General features: G+C 40.9%; 1 protein-coding gene across 2 annotated transcripts; it reads right to left on the bottom strand.

Annotated features, from left to right (window-relative positions):
* Positions 1-416: 416 nt before the first annotated feature.
* LOC145708606 (uncharacterized) lies at positions 417-1,882 on the bottom strand. 2 transcript variants are annotated; one of them, XM_081786293.1, is made up of 5 exons: positions 1,779-1,882; positions 1,455-1,555; positions 930-1,166; positions 753-836; positions 417-522 (listed from the first exon to the last, which is right to left on the bottom strand). In XM_081786293.1, the coding sequence occupies exons 1-5, from the start codon at positions 1,792-1,794 to the stop codon at positions 496-498; spliced, it is 465 nt and encodes a 154-aa protein (XP_081642419.1). In that variant the 5' UTR covers positions 1,795-1,882; the 3' UTR covers positions 417-495. The 2 variants fall into 2 exon arrangements, with proteins under 2 accessions (XP_081642419.1, XP_081642421.1); XM_081786295.1 differs by lacking the exon at positions 753-836 and having other exon boundaries at positions 426-522.
* Positions 1,883-17,373: the final 15,491 nt, after the last annotated feature.

Genomic DNA, 17,373 nt, shown 5'->3' with positions numbered 1-17,373 from the left:
TTCGAAAATTTGCAAATCTGGGCATCTGGACTCGACCTGTGTAGAAATCCTGACTCAGGCTTTCTACACAGGTCGGAAGATGGGCATCTTTAGGTTGTCTCTTCTGGCAGGGGAGACCCCAGTTTCGATGTTATGGCTTAGATTTAGTTGAACGATAGGTAGCTCTGTGCGAGACGTTCTAACACGCGATTAGCAGCACGAACGCGAATTCAAAATCCGCCAAACTGCCGCTGATAAGACTAATTGAGCCCAAAACGCTTGTTTCTTACAAGCAAATGACGACTATCATAAATAATCAGGGTAGACGAGTACGCGCAGGTTACACGCGCTCACGAATTTTACAAATTGAAGAACACACGCGAAATTCGCTTCTTCGCTTTAGCCGAGTCGCTTCCAACAGTTCACAACTACATCTTCGCGTATTTATTTACAGTCACACTAAAGCACCAATTTATACAGTCAGAGTTTTCTCGATAGGGTCGTTTTTTTTCTTCCTCAGTCGACTTCGTGAAGAGGACTAACCTAAAATAAATTTTGAGATTTGAATTCAACTTTGTGAAAGAATTTTTCGGCTTGTCAAAAATCTGATTCGATATTCTAGAGAAGATAATATTCAAATGGAAGTTCCAAAATTTGAATTCAAAAATTTAGAAATTTTTTTCTAAATTTTCGCGAAATTGGCTGAAATTGGCGATTAGTTCATGCGTCGATTTCAAACAAATTCGATGGGCGAAATTGTTTGTAAAACTTACTGGGACCTTTTCAATAGTATCATCAGTACTTTCTGTACTGGGTTTACTGTCTTCTTCGAATTTAACTTTAGTCTCTTCTTTCTCCTAATTATAAAATAGTACTTGACAAAAAGATCGGTTCTCGAGAGATGGCAACGTGATTCGCGCGAATTGGGGAGGGTGCTTAGCGGTACTTACCGGAATAAAGCTGCCTTTGCTATTATAGCTGGCCCCGCTCCTACTGCTCTCGCGGCTGTTCTCCTCGGCGATGCGGACTTGCGGCTCGTTCTGTTTTCTTCGCAGCTCGGCGAGAAAGGCCGACTCCGGTTGTGGCTGGATGCTTATGCTCGGCCGCCCTCGGTTCATTGTCTTTCGGTAGTAATCTTCTTCTTCGATGATATTTTCTACGATGTGGAGATCTTTATGATGCAGATCCTAGAAAAGAGGACGTATTTATTCTCACTTCATTTACAGTACTTTTCTTAACTTCGAGTAACATTTATTTACCCGAGTTAACCAGGCTGGTTAGCAATTGTGGTAAAATGATGATCCTTGGTTGTGGGGTCAAAAAGCGCCAACAAACAAAATAAGCAGTCAACGTAATATGAGCGTGACTCAGAGTCTCTGTTAGTGAGCGTTATCAATCACAATCACGAAAAAAAGGACACTTTATCTGTTCTAACATGTTTTCTAGGGTAGAATTATGCCTCTAAAAGGACTCACCTGGTGTTTGGAAGATTCCTCTAGAACCTCGGCAGATGGGATCTTGTGCGACGTGGGCAGCGCGATCCAGGACTTTCGACTTTTCGGCTTTCGCGGTACGTCTAAACAAAATAAATCCTCCTTTTTAAACTGCTTAAAAACTCTTTTTGTCTGCGACTTTCTGATCGTGTTATGGAGCAGTCCATTAACATTTCGAAAGCGAACTTTACTGGCTCATTTGCAAGCAGCAAAGCTGTTTCACTTGGGTACATATTTGACGAAGAACACTGCGTCTATTTTTTAATGACATGTCTAAACCATTGTTATCTGAAGAGGGAAACTTACTTTCGAGCGATTTCATCCTGAAATTCTCCTGGTGTATTCTGTCCGCCGCTCTCGAAGCTGACTGATAAATGAAAATTGCTTCCTGTGTAGCTGTGGAATGTCTTCTGTCTTTTTTAAACGATTTACAATGTAAAGAGCACTTTAGAATCATTTTTATTGAAAAGGGTCTGGCATAAAGTTCAGGATATTGAAGAAACAGCTTTCGTTTTCATTTTATGATAAAATAAATGTCGATATGAATACAGATATTTTTAAGCATTGAGCTTCATTTTGAAATTATGATTCAATGGTTTTATGCGCCAGATTTTATCTCAGAGCTCAATCAAAAGAGGGCGCCCCTATAGCGTTTTCTATGCGGGTGATCTTGAAGGGCCCCCTTATCGACCCTAAATCAGTTACTAAGCTAAGCAGGACATCGACCCTTTGCAAACCGATCCTGCAGGCATAGGCCCCACCGAAGGCTGAGCATCTCGCAGCTCAGAAGGCTCCTCCTCAAAAGCCGAATCGCCATCTGCCGAATCTCCGTCTTCCTCGACAATGTCGACCGTTTCAGGAAGCTTGACGGCGGGTCTAAACAGACGTTTTGGGCGTCGACTCTCTAATGCTTTTAAATCGGTGCGGGCGTTATCAAAAAGAAAATATTTTTGCTTGTTAGTAGTGCGCACTCGAGCAGCAGCGCCGTTCGCAAATGAAAAAATTCAAATCCGCCGAGGGTAATTATCAGCATTAGACCTTCTCGGAGGAGTTACACTACTTCTAGTTGATTACCCATATTTGACCCAGGCGCCAGGAATTCTATTTGAACGAAAATACCAATTAGGGTCGAAATAGATCAAAGATCGTCAGACATCACAAAAAATACCTCCGAAGCGCCAGATGCTTTTCATAAAGCAATTAGGATTAACCTTTGTCTAAGCATTTCGTTTTTATCTCACACACTGCATGTGATGTGGCTTGTGCTTCTGTCAATATTAGTAAAGAGCTCCCTTAGTGACGCCTTGTCCGAGCTCAGGGAAAGGGATTTTTTCTCAGGAACCTTACTTTTTAAGAATGTCGTCGGAAAAGTGCGTGATTTGAGAAGCATTTGAGGGTCGTCGTTGACTTTCATCGGCGAAAATCTTAATCGGGGCTTCTTGTTCGTCGTAGTAGCTCGTCGACGACGCTGTTTTTTCGGGTCGAAAAGAGGAAAAGGATGGAAGAGTAAGAGCTTGTAAAAGCACGGGCTAGGAAGTGCTCGGAAATTTTGGCGATGTCAGATTTTGCGAGATTCGGAATTCACATTTCGCGAAGGAATGTCGCAAAGCACGTGTTTCCATTCTTTTGGCTTTCGGCCGCTTTTCGGCAAGTTGGCCGCACTCGCAAATTGCACGGGCCTACTTGCTCTTATTCTTATACAATGCTCTTCTTCATTTCATAACGTGGCTTACCGTAGATTCACGCGAAAATTATATATGCTTCGTTTATACACGTTCAACCTTTTTGCGAATTTTTAGTTCTCCAGTTTCGCAGATATTTTATTGAAATTAGTAGTACATAACTTTTGCTCAATTCAAGAATAAAGCATATATCAAATTTAATAACTTTAATAAGATAATGCTTAAAATTTGAATTTTGCCAAAATTTTTAATTTTGATTGCATAAATTTTAAAAATCTATCGATTCATTATTCTACCACGAGCTCTCGAACCTGTGTAGAAAACCTGAGTCAGGGTCTGATTTTCAAGCAAACCTTCGCGAAACTACCATTCCTGACTCAGGTTTTCTACACAGGTTGCCAAGCCCAGATTTTTCCTTTTTTTTTGGTAATTTTTCCATCTTGTTGTCCAATTATGACAAAAAAAGTAATCGACCCAAACCTAAAGAATGATTGTCTGGCTGAATAACATTATTTTCCGTGCTGCAACAGTTTCCCATTTTCGCAAGAAATAAATGAAGATTTTCAAGCCTTTTGTTTTCTTATATTCTGTTTTTTTTTCTGATTCCAAATTGTGATTTTTCTCTCTATTTGCGAAAGTTTTTTGACTGTTTTAAATTTGGCAACTGTTGCCAGGAGCCCGAGATTTCTAATGGTTTTGCAAATTTCCACGCAGATCATCAAACTCCAAACAAATCTTCAAAACTACGCAATTCTACAAATAATAGGAACTCGTCAGACAACCTCAAGGTCGTCAACTAACTGTTCAGTTGATTACGTCTAATTAATTGATCAAAATCTTGTTAATTCACGGGTAAGCTGGACTCGGCAACCTGTGTAGAAAACCTGAGTCAGGGTCTTAAAGAGCTAAATGGAAACTAAATGGAGCGACTTTTTAAACAAAGCCGCAAAGCGGCTTAGCCGAATTATCATTTCAATCTATTTTTTATATTCTAGGGAAGCCGCTTCAAAGAAGGAAATAAATTTTATTGATTAAAGTAATTAATTGAATTTATCTTGCTAATAGCAAAATCTTCTGAAAGGGACAGTAGTATAAAAATTAGTGTATTTGATTCAATTTGCCGAAAATGGAACATAAAATGTTTTAAGTGAAAATTTAAGACCGCGGGTGGGTGATTGAGGCTAGGGCGCTCGTAACTGCCAGATTCTGAGTGGAGAGCAACCGCAATCAAATAGAGCCCATTTACGAAACCTGTTGCTAACAAGCACATTCGTGAGAACACTTTTATAGCCATTAAATTTCAGCTGAGGCACGTTGGTTGAGCGGGGTAACCTGGAGGAAAGCCGACGCTACTTAGTTGTGACGGAGCCGGGCTTATCTGCAACGCGACTCGCCGCCTTCGAGAGAAGGATCGCTCTGATGCATAACCCGGATGGAGCATATTGGACTTCTTCAGCAGCTCCGGAGAAATCGTAATCCTCACAATTCTGAATTTCAAAATGCAGAACACATCCTTTTAGACCCAATCGATCTAAAAAAAATTAGGGGATTGAACCTCTTCTCCCCTTTTTTTTCTCGTAGTTTTAACATCTTGACACCCTTATCAATATTTTTTCTCTTTAGAAAAAGAAGCAAAATTGCAGCGATTCCGTTAATTTTGGTTTCGTAAGATAAATGCCTCGATCGTATCATTCGAGCCTATGATTCGAGCAATCCAATATCTCTAGAATCTGGGCTCGTGGTTAGGGTTAGGGACTAGGAACTCTCAAGGGGGGCGAAGCCCCCTGGGTTAGGTTTAGGGTTAGGGGCAGCTCGAATGATAACCCCCTACTACCGCGTCAATTACGACGAGTTTTTTCTGTCCAAAAGAAGCTTGTATTTTCGGTGAAATATTCCACAGTGTTGTTGGCCTTGGTCCGTGACCCATGACAATAATTACAAAGCAACTACAATCTCTAACCACTTTTCTATTACAACTCTGTTAACATTAACCACAGCTTAGTTAGTTGGAAAAATAAATGATAGAAACGACCTAAGATCTCGTAGGGGTTTAAATTGGGATAATCCAAGGGAATTCTCGCTGAAAAAGAAAAGCCGGAAAGGCAGTTGATATTACCAGGCTTGTAGGTAGGAATCAGGCAAGGGCCGCTCTTGAATCTAATCAAAACGTGACTCTGAGTGACCACAAGTGAAATTCGACAAACTTTCAATAACAGATTTTCCATCGCCGCGCAAAAAAAAAGAGAGAAAGTTTATATATTTTTCGAAAATTATAAAATATATCCAAACTAGAAAATTTATTATAAATTTCAAAGTTTTTTCAACGGCGCACTTTTCTGTCAGACTGTTATTAAATTAAACAGTGAATCCCTCATTTTTGACAGTGTTAGAGTAGTACGATGTGTCTTTTCGTAATGTATTTATGTTTGGTGATTTTCGTTTGTCAGCGAGTGGACCGCAAGCCGAGAGGCGGGCGTAGTCGATTCTGCTAACGGTTAGAAGATTTCGATAAGAGCGTGTTTGAAAGTTTGCGGAATTGGCACGCTTTCGAGAAAAACGTAGATACAAAGGCGGCAGGCCCGTCCAACTTGAAGAGGAAGGAAAACATTAAATTCGCCCAATCTCCTCCTCAAACGCTAGGAATAACAACTTGAGTAAACCTCGCGCGGGGCCACTCGGTGAGCGCTTCTTTCACACTCGGATCCGCTTCTTTGATCGTTTTTCTTCGTCCAGATTCCAAAATAAAAAAAATCGATAGTGACGATGCTGCTCAAACTCGTCTTATCAGATTTAGAATGGCTCTTAAATCCCAGAGAGTTCATCAATATTACGATTTTCGCTCGCGCTTGATAACTCTGTAAAGCGGCACTTGATTTAACATGGGTAGGAAATACTTCCGATTTAGAACGACTCAATCCGCAGGTGCTCTCTTTATCGGGCTGAATTTATGTTTTTATTTCCGCGAAAACGATTCAAGAGCTTGTCCGATTCTTGTCCTGTACTTTTTTTTCTCAGGAATGTATAGCTTCTTTTGCATTTTTCGTTCAAAAGAAAAGCTGCCTGATCTGCCGCATTCTTAAATGTTTTAAGACGCGAAAAGATGAGGAAACTTCTTGGTATGCTTTAGAAAATCCCAGCTTCACGAAAATCGTGACGGCACACAGAAGGACACGTTCGAAGTGATCGACGGAATGTCGCAGAAATTTTTCGCCCCGTTTCTATTATTGCCAGCTTTATTAAACGGCGCCTGAATATTCAAGGGCTGAGTCAGTTTAAAAAAATATTATGGTTGAACTTTTCTTACTTCTGACTAAATGTTTTGCGTTCAAAGTTTTCTGTGTCTCTGGCAGAGACTCTCTGCTCATTCTAATGTCTAGCAGACAGCCTTTTTTAATCCGAATATTTAATTTAATGAAATACCTGATGATAGATAGCTAGTGTCAATCAGACTAAATAAAGTCGGCAAGTAGACAAAAATCGGCAGCTACAGAATATTCTATTCTGAATAGATAATAATGCAAGCTGATGGAAAAAAGGAGTAGGAAATGCTACAGTTAGTAGTTCTACTAGAACGTCTTTTGCAAGAACAGGATGTGACAAGTCGAAATATACAAATAAGAAATTATTTGCTCGGCCAGCTCGACCAGTGCTCATTATAACTTTGCGTATTATCACACTTTGGCCGCGTCATGCAATTTATTCAAGTCCCTTTCTCGTAAACTACGTGGTCTCCTCTTCCTCAAGAATTGCGAAGCCTCGTGTTACTTTAAAAATATATAAAAAGCTTGCATAAAATGACTGTACAAAGAAAGATGAGATTTTCTTTTGCTTTGAACTATATTTTCAGCCAAATAATTTTTCAAATTTCTACCATCAAAAATACACTCTTGTAACTCGAATTTTTGGATCATTTGATTTTGTGGAAAAAGGTGGCCATTTTGCTTGAACTGTGAATTGGATTAAGAAGCTATGGCGATGATTTAAAACGAGATTTTCATTTGCACCCGCACAGGTTATTTTTTGAAAGGTATAATTTGCGATTATCTGGAAACACGTCCAACTTCGGAGTTGGAGGCTAGCGACCAATTTCAAGATCGAGGGACTTAAAGTTTACACGTAATCTGTTCTTCTGCAATTTCTAGCGCCAAAAAAAGAGGTATACAATCATTTTTGATCGAATGAGCTGTCAATTAATATTAAAAAAATAGCAAAGAAAAATAACAATAACTGGCAGAAACCAAATAAAATGTCTGCTCCGACATACAGTGACAGTTACTGGCATATTTTCCGATTCGAAAACCTGCCCGGAATTCATGATTTTTTTTTGAAAAAACGTCGATAAATCTGTTTTTTCAGCAATGAACTTGGTTAAATTCCGTCTTGAAATCGCGTCCCAATATTGAAAGCATCGAAAATGACGTTTCCCAAATAGTAAACCCGTAGAAAGCTCGCTTTTAAATAAATCATTACCAGTGTTAGGCCACCTCAATTATTCAAGTGACGCGAAAACGAAAAAAATATATTGAACTGATCTAATTTATGCGTCGCCAGAATCGAGTAAAATTTAGTCGGGCAATTTTTAAAATGGTAAAAATATTGCTCGCTTTTGGAGTTTTCAGCGCAACGTCAATTTTTGCAGATGGAAGAGTTTTTTTCAAGAGAAATCTTCCTCGAACAAGACCACTTCTACTTTTACGCAAGGGCTTTCTCATATCAAGAATTTTAGCAAGGGTGTTTACTCGACAGCTGAAACCTGGACTCGGCAACCTGTGTTACATCTTTTAGACCCTGACTCAGGTTTTCCACGAAGGTTGCCGAGCGCAGGGTACCTGAGTCAGGGTCTGAAAGAGCAAAGATGAAAAGCCGCAAAACGGCTTTTTAAGAAACGAAGCCGCAAAGCGGCTTCGCCAGAATTTAAATACAGTGAAACCCTAACTTAAGGCCCCTTTTTGGATGACAAGAAATTTTAAAAGGGGCCTTAAGTTGGGTGATTCTTCGACAAAGTTGGATGACGCTAAAATTTTGACGCTCAGGTTTTCTACTCAGGTTGCCGAGCCCAGCAGGGTACCTTAAGGAAAGCCCTAAGAAGAAGAGCACAATCCAGCTTACTGGAAGTCAAATAAGGAGCACCACAAAGATGACGAAGAGGAAGCTCTCCAACGACCAGACCACATAAAAATCAGCTTCAACCCTTTTATCATTCAATTGTGCCACGAAAACCCGACCTTTTGCGAGAACCGACTTCACGGGCATTTTTTGGACCCTTCTATCTTCAAGCGCGAATAATTTAGAATTTTGAAAAGAAAAATAAATAGATTAAAAACAAATTAAAAAGCAACCACTACGGTAATTATGCCCACGTTTGATGGCAAGATAAATACACTTATGCAGCTCTGTAATAATTTGTATAATACGGAAATGGCAGCGTAACACTATTTTCATTTATGATAACTTGAAGTTGATGAAAATATTTCTATATTTAATGCCACGTTTTCCGCCTAAACAAAAAAGCGAGAATCCTGAAAGCGAGGCCTGAGAAAAGAATTCCAATTTGAGAAAGCGGCACGATCCAAGTGCGAATCAAGATCGAGCCGCCTCGGCTCTTAATGACGAGCTCTTGACTCCTCCATCAAAATCAACGTCATCGCAGCCAATGTCGCTTACGTATCTGTAATTAGCGCCGCTTCAACAAGTTTACTTACCGTATTGCTTCTCGTCGCGGATTAAAAGCAAGAGCTACCTGAATAATATAAATTTTGTGAAGCGCAGCGAGGCAGCCTAAGCAGCCACAAGCGAGGTTACAGATAATCCAGTGATGATTATCGGATTCCGCCGCCCGCTTGAGGTAACGCAGTGATCTTCCTCTTTAGAGCTCCTCTTTTTTATATAGAGTAAGGTTAATCAGGCGCTTCTTAGATTTTTCTAAAGAATGCTGGTCTTTTCGCTTTCCACGTAAAATATTTACTTCCTCCGACGAACCTTTTTTTCTGCACGTGCTTAATTACCCACGCTGCGAGGCTAGAATCTTAGTACAGTATTGAAGTGCTTGAAATTGACTTTCAAGTGGCGATAGTCAGAATAAATCGGCAGATAAACTCGACGGTAGCATCTACTGGCGAGCAGTGACGGACTCACGTTTTCACGCGCCAAGAGAGTAGCTATAAGAGCTGGCTTATCTCGAGTTAGCACAGGTGACCGGTCATTTGGTTATCGGACACAAGAATGTACTGGCTCTATTTTTCAGGCTTCTTTTAATTAATGAATTGCCGAGGACTCTCCGGAAGAATTTGAATTTTTCGACGATAATTTTTTTCAAATTTTCCTTCGGAATTCGAGATTGCTAGAAGAAAGCTTGGAAGAAAATTGTGTGAATAAGATTAAATTCTTCGTTGGCTGCAGATTATTTCGCTAAATCTAGAATTAGAAACGAATTCCTTTTCTAGTGCGAACAGACTTTGGCGATGAAGCTCAACTGTCGTCCAGTATTTTCTTTTGCCAAGTTGATTCCAGCCGTCTCTTCTACTTAGAACACTCTACAGAATGCTACTGATAAGACGCAGCGGGAGAGCGCGGGACCTGCTTTCCGTCCTTCACTTGTCAATTTGGGCAAATATTTGGACAGGGAGAGCTTCTCTTATCGCGCTTATCTGTTCGATTGCTCCAATAATTAACCCAGCTACTGCTTATTTTATTTTTCCTCCTCTGTTAAAATAAGCTAGAGCTAGCGCTGTGCCTTGTTACTGTAATAAACAGAGAAGAGAGAACGAAGGAGGCAATTTGAAGGATAAAAATTTTAGAGAAGCATTCAGGAACCGCTAGAAAATACGGAAGGCGCGCCTGTAATTATGATCAGCGGGTTAGTTTTTGCAGGGCACGTGGCTCAACCAAGCCGGCATCCGGATAGAATCTTTTATTGGAAGGAGCGATCCGCCGCAGATAATCTTATCGTCTCACGTGCTCACAGTCTTTCAAGCACCGATAGCTCCCATAACACTTACCGAACTACTCAAGTTCTGCCCTCTTTTTCGGAACTTAATAATCTCGCACAATAATGGAAATCTTCGAGAGAAGAATATAAGCCGATAAAAGCTTCAAAAAATAGCACAAGAAAAAATAGATTATTATTGAAGGACGAAAGCTTCAGCTGGAAAAATGAGGAATTTCAACTGCGAAAAGACAAAAACGTGGGAGTTAACAAGATAAATCCCCGCGGACTGGCGAATCTGCGCCAGATCATCCACCGAAAAAAGAAAACGCACACTGTTCCGTGCTCCTCATTGTTTGATGTTTTAGTGAATTCGAGAGGCAAGCGTTGTTGCTCCAAAGACGATCCAAATTTTCCGCTCCTTTCTTTATCAAAATCCGCGTTCATTTCGTCAGGAATCATGGCCATTTATTCTTCAGGGTTCTAGTCTTGCCCACGTTACAGGTAACGACTTACTATCAATGCCAGTATTAGCAATAAATGACTAAATGATTATGCAGTGAGCTGATTATACAAGAGCTGGTCAAGTTGACTGATACTAAGTTATCTCCGCTTTTTTCTAATTTATCAGTCAAAGATTTGATTGATGGACAATTGCGACGACAGATTTCTTTGATTGATTACTGTAAGTTGAACGGAAAATAGAAGTCACAGTTGGAATTGACGTTGATTTGCGGGTACGCATAATCTTCCAAGAAGGGCTCGCTTATCAGCAGATTTATGATTACGATTACGATTGGCAAGCTCCGGGCACCCTTCCCCGAATGTTTGTGTTCAATTCATTTATCTTTCTTTTAGCCCTGCCCGTTCGTAATATTCCATGTACACAAGAAACGCAGCCTTCTTTCTCCCTTTGCAATGCTCTAAGAAGAAAAAAGAGTCGCGATTTCTAAGAATCAAGAAAAGCGACACTAATGCCCCGACACTTATGGGCCCGTGAATCTTCAATTTTCACGTGCGAGTCCTAATAATCGAGCTGGCGCAGTTCGCAGAAGTAGCTATTTTCCCCGCACGGACACGTGATCAGCCTGTTTTGGGCGGTTAGAAAGCGCATCATTTTTGCCAAAGCGAATTTGATTTGCAAAAAAAACGGGATCCGCTGGTGCTTTTTTCGCAGATTTTCGATCGCATTAGATTTCGTAAGATTTTTTTGACGACTCTCGCCACTCGCGGAATCTGCTCGTGACCGCTTTAATTAGCAAGGTAGAAATCAAAGCACGCGTTCAAAAAAGAGAGATGCGTTGATCCGCCGCGCGGACGTAGAAACCCGGATTCTAGTGTTTCGAACACGCAAGCTACATGAAGCCTCGTCATGGTAACAAGTCACGCGTCTAAACCTCCTAATTTTCTACACAGGTTTTCTCACAATTCCGATTCTCTCAACTCGAAAACACTCGAACACAAGAACTTCTACGACATAAACTGTCAAGCTTGCAAAGGTGGTAAAATAACGTTGAAAAATACAAAAGCGAAGATACAATTGTATTTGCTTTGTTTGTTTATCATCGTAATTTGGTGTTTAGAAGTTCTAAGCAACAGTTGGATACGCTTAATTCATTTTAAATGAAATTGAAAATCAGCAGGTGCTCGCCACTTAATCCCTCTCTTCTTTTTTCTTAAGGGTGTCAACAACGATTTTCGGCCAACTTTTGACCCCGGTAGAGGTACCTTAAGTTGGGTTGTTCAAGATTCTTTATATGTCAAAAGAAAGTTTAAACCCTTTTGTGACGCCTCTGAAAGCCCGATTTTGGATTAGTACTCTCGTTAATTCTCCCGCTGACTTCAAAGGAAGCCCGTTTTACACAAAATAGGGGTAACTTTTGACCCCCGTTACTAGAATTCTAGATGAGGTGTGAATCTGAAATTTTCAGAGAAGAATCTTCAGACAAAAGTACGACGCCTCTGAAAGCCCTTTTTTCGATTTCGCATGCATGCATCCGGACAGCATGCATTATGTAAACATACGATTTTCCGAATTTTTGTGCTCGACTTTAGTGGTGTTCCTAAAGCTCGAATATTCTTATTTTCACAGGGATAATAGTTTAATACCTCGGCAATCACCCGGTGCGCTCAGATTGTATACTGATTAATCCCTTAATCCTCTTTCCCGACGCCAAAGAGCAGGTGTTTGCGACTTTTGGCGCGCAGTTCGAACTTGAAAAAATTGCCTGATCTTATCAATATTGGTATCAGCGAATAGAGATTTTTTCAAGCTTTCAGAAAATATATAGTTTGATGTATAAAACCGGAAATTAAAAAATCACCTTTCTAATAGTGCATTTCTACTTCAGTAGCTCAAGCGCTAGTGCATTAGCGCGCCTATAGAATGTTTCATATCTCGTGTTCTAGATGAGATATTTCAGATCTGAAAAAAGATTTGGAATCCTTGTAAGCTAAATAAAAAGATACTTATTGGTCGAATCATAAGAGACGCCCTTATTCGATCGTTGTTGACACCCTTAACTTATGAGTTCGATTTCAAGCAGACTTTTGTTTCGGGAATAAGAGCTCGTACCTCCCTCTACTTCAAATTTACAAACAGTGAGACAGAGGGTTTAATAGAGACTCTGAAGCTAACGTGAGAACTTACTCGAACGTCCTTCTTATTCGCGACTCAATGGAAAGCTCCGAGGGATATTGCCATTTGTTCTTTTGAATCTTTCTTTTTCTCAGGCGAAAAAAAGATACGCGGCCCGTATATTTTTCAAACAAGAAGAAAGAACTTTTCGCGGAGCAGCAACAAGATCATAGAATGATGCGTTGCAGAAACGGAAAATAGTCTTTTCGGAAAAATGAATTCCGCGGTCGGCTGGCGCATTGCAGCGCGTGGTTTCGCCAAAGACGTGGATTTAGACCCGTTAGTTCCATTCCGAGTAGCGCGCCCGACTCCTTCCAAGCCAAACAAAATATTTATAGCGCATTCTTCTTCCATCCCCGCAATTATCGCCGAGATAACTCGCGAACGAAAACTTGAGCGCGTCAAGGGTGAAAGGGAAAAAGGCCAGAGTAGTGTTTGGTCGACGAGTGTGGTAACTGTAACCGCCCGTTCATACTTAATCGCGCTCTTTCCAAGCTTGAACAAGATTGAACCGCAGATGTGGCCGGATTAATTTTTCTTCTCCGTTTCCTATCAATCCTTCCGCCTCTGATCTCGTATTTTTAGAATAACGAGGCCTTTCGAAAACCATATTTAATCATTTTTTATGTGACAGTAATCTGGGCTCGGCAACCTGTGTAGAAAACCTGAGTCAGGCTTTGAAGAGCTAAAATGAAAAGCCGCGTAGCCGCGTAACCTGACTCAGGTTTTCTACACAGGTTGCCGAGTCTAGACAGTACATTTCTTGTAATCTAAAAGAGGTGGACATCGTAAATCACGAATTTGTCCCATTTTTTCTCTTAGAGTTTATAAATAATGACACTTCTTTTATTTTATTGCGTATATTGAAGATACTGAATCTCAGACGGAAAAGGCCAATTTCTGAAAATGAACATGACATTTTACAGGAAAATTTTATGTTATAAAATTGGAAGTTTCAAGCTTCCAAACTGGGACGTTTCAAGTATTGCTTGTTTTATCAACTCCGCTGGGTTCTAATTTTGTTGTGTTTGTTGGAGATGCAGAAAATTTGATTTGCGCCTGGAAAAAATGAAATTTGAAAGTAGCACCTGGCGTGACAGTCGTGTTAATCGCGTTTCCCAATTCAGTGAGGCTTTCGAAACACATGTGACATGTATTTCCAATGAGCTCCAGTGAGGATCCAAAAAGGACCTCCCCGTGCCGTGAAAACGAGGCCGACGCCGAAGTGAACTCGCTCTTATGAAAGCTTCTCAGGAGGACACTTTCTATGGGAAGACATTTTGTGCCGGAAAAAGAGAACTCGTGGAAAGCGGCTTTAGTCTCGCCGCTTTCAAGGTTTAGTAGAGTAATCCATTCTGCACGGTCCAACATTGAGCACATTTTCGTGAAATATCTACCGACCAGATCGCCGCTTATCAAATTCTTCCGCTGCTGCTTACAGTAACTCGCCTCCAATTCTCGAAAATCGTTGGCAACTCTTTCAGCCCAATTTCTAAAATTGAGCTTTCAAATTGTTGGAAACAGAGGCGACATTTGCATTCCAGGGCGTTGTAAAATTTGGCCAAGAAAAGCAATTTTTGGAACCTTTTAGAAGTGCACAGGCGTGTTCATGTCGCGTTTAGCTGAAAACATGTAGAATTGTGGGCAACACGATTTCCCGAAATAGGATTCGAAAAAAGTAGTCGCCGATGTTTTTCGCCAAACAGAGTTGCAAAACACGGCCTCCCCAGCTCGATCGCTCGATTATTAAATTTAACAAACGAGCTTCATTTTCACTGAAAACAATCCAGCTTGTCGACTTTTTTTTTGCTTTGCTTTGCTTGCGCAAGCGTATTAAACCCCACCCAAACCCACAACATTGATTACAGTATTCCTTAGATCGACTTTTAAGGACCCCCCCCCCACCCCCCGTCAACACTTTTCCTCAAAAAATCGAAAATTTCAAAACAGCCATATTTTGGCTTCTTAGTGTGCCTGGAAGTTCAATACATCATTAAAACTTGTCCGGAGCAATTTTTGACCAATAAAAATCTAAAATTTTAGCAAAATTTGGACTTTTTCGTCATTTTTCATCAAAAAGTCCAATTTTCAAACGCGATTTTGAGGGTGTTAGAGTCGAGATAGACCCCGAAAAAATGAAGCCTCAAAATCGTTTTTTGACCTATAGAATCGATTTCCGGGGTCAAAATTATGAAAAGCCGATTTTTGATTTTTCAAAAATTGTTGACGGGGGTCCTTAATAACACAGCTTCGCTTTCTTTCCAATCGGACTCATTATTTTTCTGAGGAAACAAATTTAGCAAAGTTTCGAAACCTGAATAACAATTTCTTTGTTTTGACGCATCTGAAGGCGTTAAAATAGACAGTCTCTTTTTGCGAGTGGCTTCTGAAAACGAATTGATTTTCCGCTTTACGGAAAAGAAGTGGTGCAACGGTCGTTTCAATCGCAAACCTTTTTTTACCGTTCAAAATTACTCGAACTGGACTCGAAAAAATCACATGCTGCGTGTTGACCTTTGCTGGGGCTTCGGGGAGAAGCGAACATGCCCTAAAGCGCTTACGCCCAAATATTTGTAAATGAGTGGTGGAAGTTTCATAGTCTTCAGCTCATTTATATAAAACAAAAGCTGCCTGTTAGTTTTGCTTCTCGGATAAGTGGACTTGGGCACAAAAGCGCCAGAGTCAGAAAATCAGAGAGAATCCACAATTTGGCGAAAAAAAAACGAAAATCAAAAAATGGAGAATTTCAACTTTGGCTAAAAAAACAAACACGAGGATGTTGAAGATGTTTCAACTGCTGTGGGTCTTCTTCGTCCAGTTGCTAGCCCAGACGGTGGAGATCTATCCAAGCGAGAATTTCCGATACATAGCTGTCGTCAACGGAACGAAATCGTATGGGATTATTTTTGGGGCAGCTGATCCAGATCTAGATACAACAGGAAAAGATGGATCATCTTCTCGTTTTCACAGAACTCGACAGATTCTTGCTCTTTCACGTTGAAAGTATAAAAATCTTTTGATATCCATTAAAAAGGCTTTACGTATCTAATCCGGGATGAACTGCACCCGACCTTCAATACTACGATGGCGTTTCTTCTCCTTGGGCACACAGAGAACTCGATCGGGTTCACAGACGAGTACCGCGGAATCGTGCGTGACGCAGATGGAAACGTGTTTCTGAACAAGACGGCAATCATCGCTCCCAGGGACGGGATTCTGTGGCTCTAATTCTGAGTTGTTTTAATTCGTAAAGTCTGGCGTAAGCCGTTTACGCAAGGACCCTCATGGGTTGGGCGCGCGCACGAATTGCACTTGAAGCTTACGAAAACAAACCAAAACTTCTATCCAGTAAACCTGAGCCAGACCCTGTGGCTTTCTTAGTACTTTTCCAGAGGTGTCCTTTCTGGGGCATTTAAAATCAAATTGCAAAACGGCAGATCTGATTTTGAACAAGTTTTCCCTGCTCTTGGATAGATTATCTTGTAACTTGTCATTTGTGATCAAGTAATTGTAGTAGCTACATAGAATCGGGGCAGCGGACATCACTATTAGTGGCTTGTGACATTGGCAGTACTTTGTCAGCTCCAGTGAATGGGCTTAACGCATAACAAGAGCTTTTTTCCCGAATCAGGAACTGATGATTTCTATCAATTATGACCACGGTGGGAAACACGCGCGTTCTTTTTCCCAACGCCAAAAATAAGCACTTTTCCGCAAGGAGAAGAAATAATAGCTGCTTATTAGGAGCCCATTTTACGCAAACGTAAATAAAAGTTGTATCTTTTGTTTTTCAAAAAATCCCGTGAAAGCTATGGCGTTTTCCGCGATACGAATACAGACAATTACGCAGCTGGTCTACTTAGTTGGGTGCCCGAATCGACAATAAATCTTGGAAATGGGGTTTTTGAGTACAGCAGTATGGAGTTGAGCGGTGTCTACGAGACGACGATCCCGTGTAATAATGGAACGACTCTTTGTTACTGCCATTTCGACGGAGATCCGCTTAGACTTACCTTTTATGTTGATGGGAGTACTGATCTTCAGGTACGCGCGAACACGAGTATATTTGTATCCGCTCGCTAATAAGAAGCTTAACGGGCTTTGAGACGGTGCAATCTTGTGGCCAATGTTAGAGTTAATTATTCTGAGGAAAAAATCTGGAGGACATGTGGTTGGCGGCCAACTCGGCCGAGTAGATAAGTTGCAAATTTCCACCGCGGCAATAAAGTGCTCCAGTACTCGCGGACGCAGTTTTACAAAATTCTGCAAAATCAAGAGCTGCCCCCAGAACGGCAGGAAGCGGCCCTTTTGTTTTGATTAATGAATTCTCCTCAAAAAGCGTGTCTCCCAGCTTTAGAAGGTCAAATTTCAACTCTGAGTGTACTCTGTTCAGTACACTGGGCTCCGCAACCTGAGTAGAAAACCTGAGTCAGGGTCTGAAAGAGCAAAGATTAAAAGCCGCGTAGCGGCTTTTTTAGAAACGAAGCCGCGAAGCGGCTTCGCCAGAATTTAAATATAAGATGGAATAATAATCTTGCGAAGCCGCTTCGCGACTTCGTTTCGAAAAAAGCCGCTACGCGGCTTTTAATCTTTGCTCTTTCAGACCCTGACTCAGGTTTTCTACTCAGGTTGCCGAGCCCAGGTCAGTGCACTGAT

Source organism: Oikopleura dioica, chromosome XSR (genome assembly GCF_907165135.1).
Source record: "Oikopleura dioica chromosome XSR, OKI2018_I68_1.0, whole genome shotgun sequence".
Lineage (NCBI taxonomy): Eukaryota > Metazoa > Chordata > Appendicularia > Copelata > Oikopleuridae > Oikopleura > Oikopleura dioica.
This window is presented reverse-complemented; position numbering and strand designations above follow the sequence as displayed.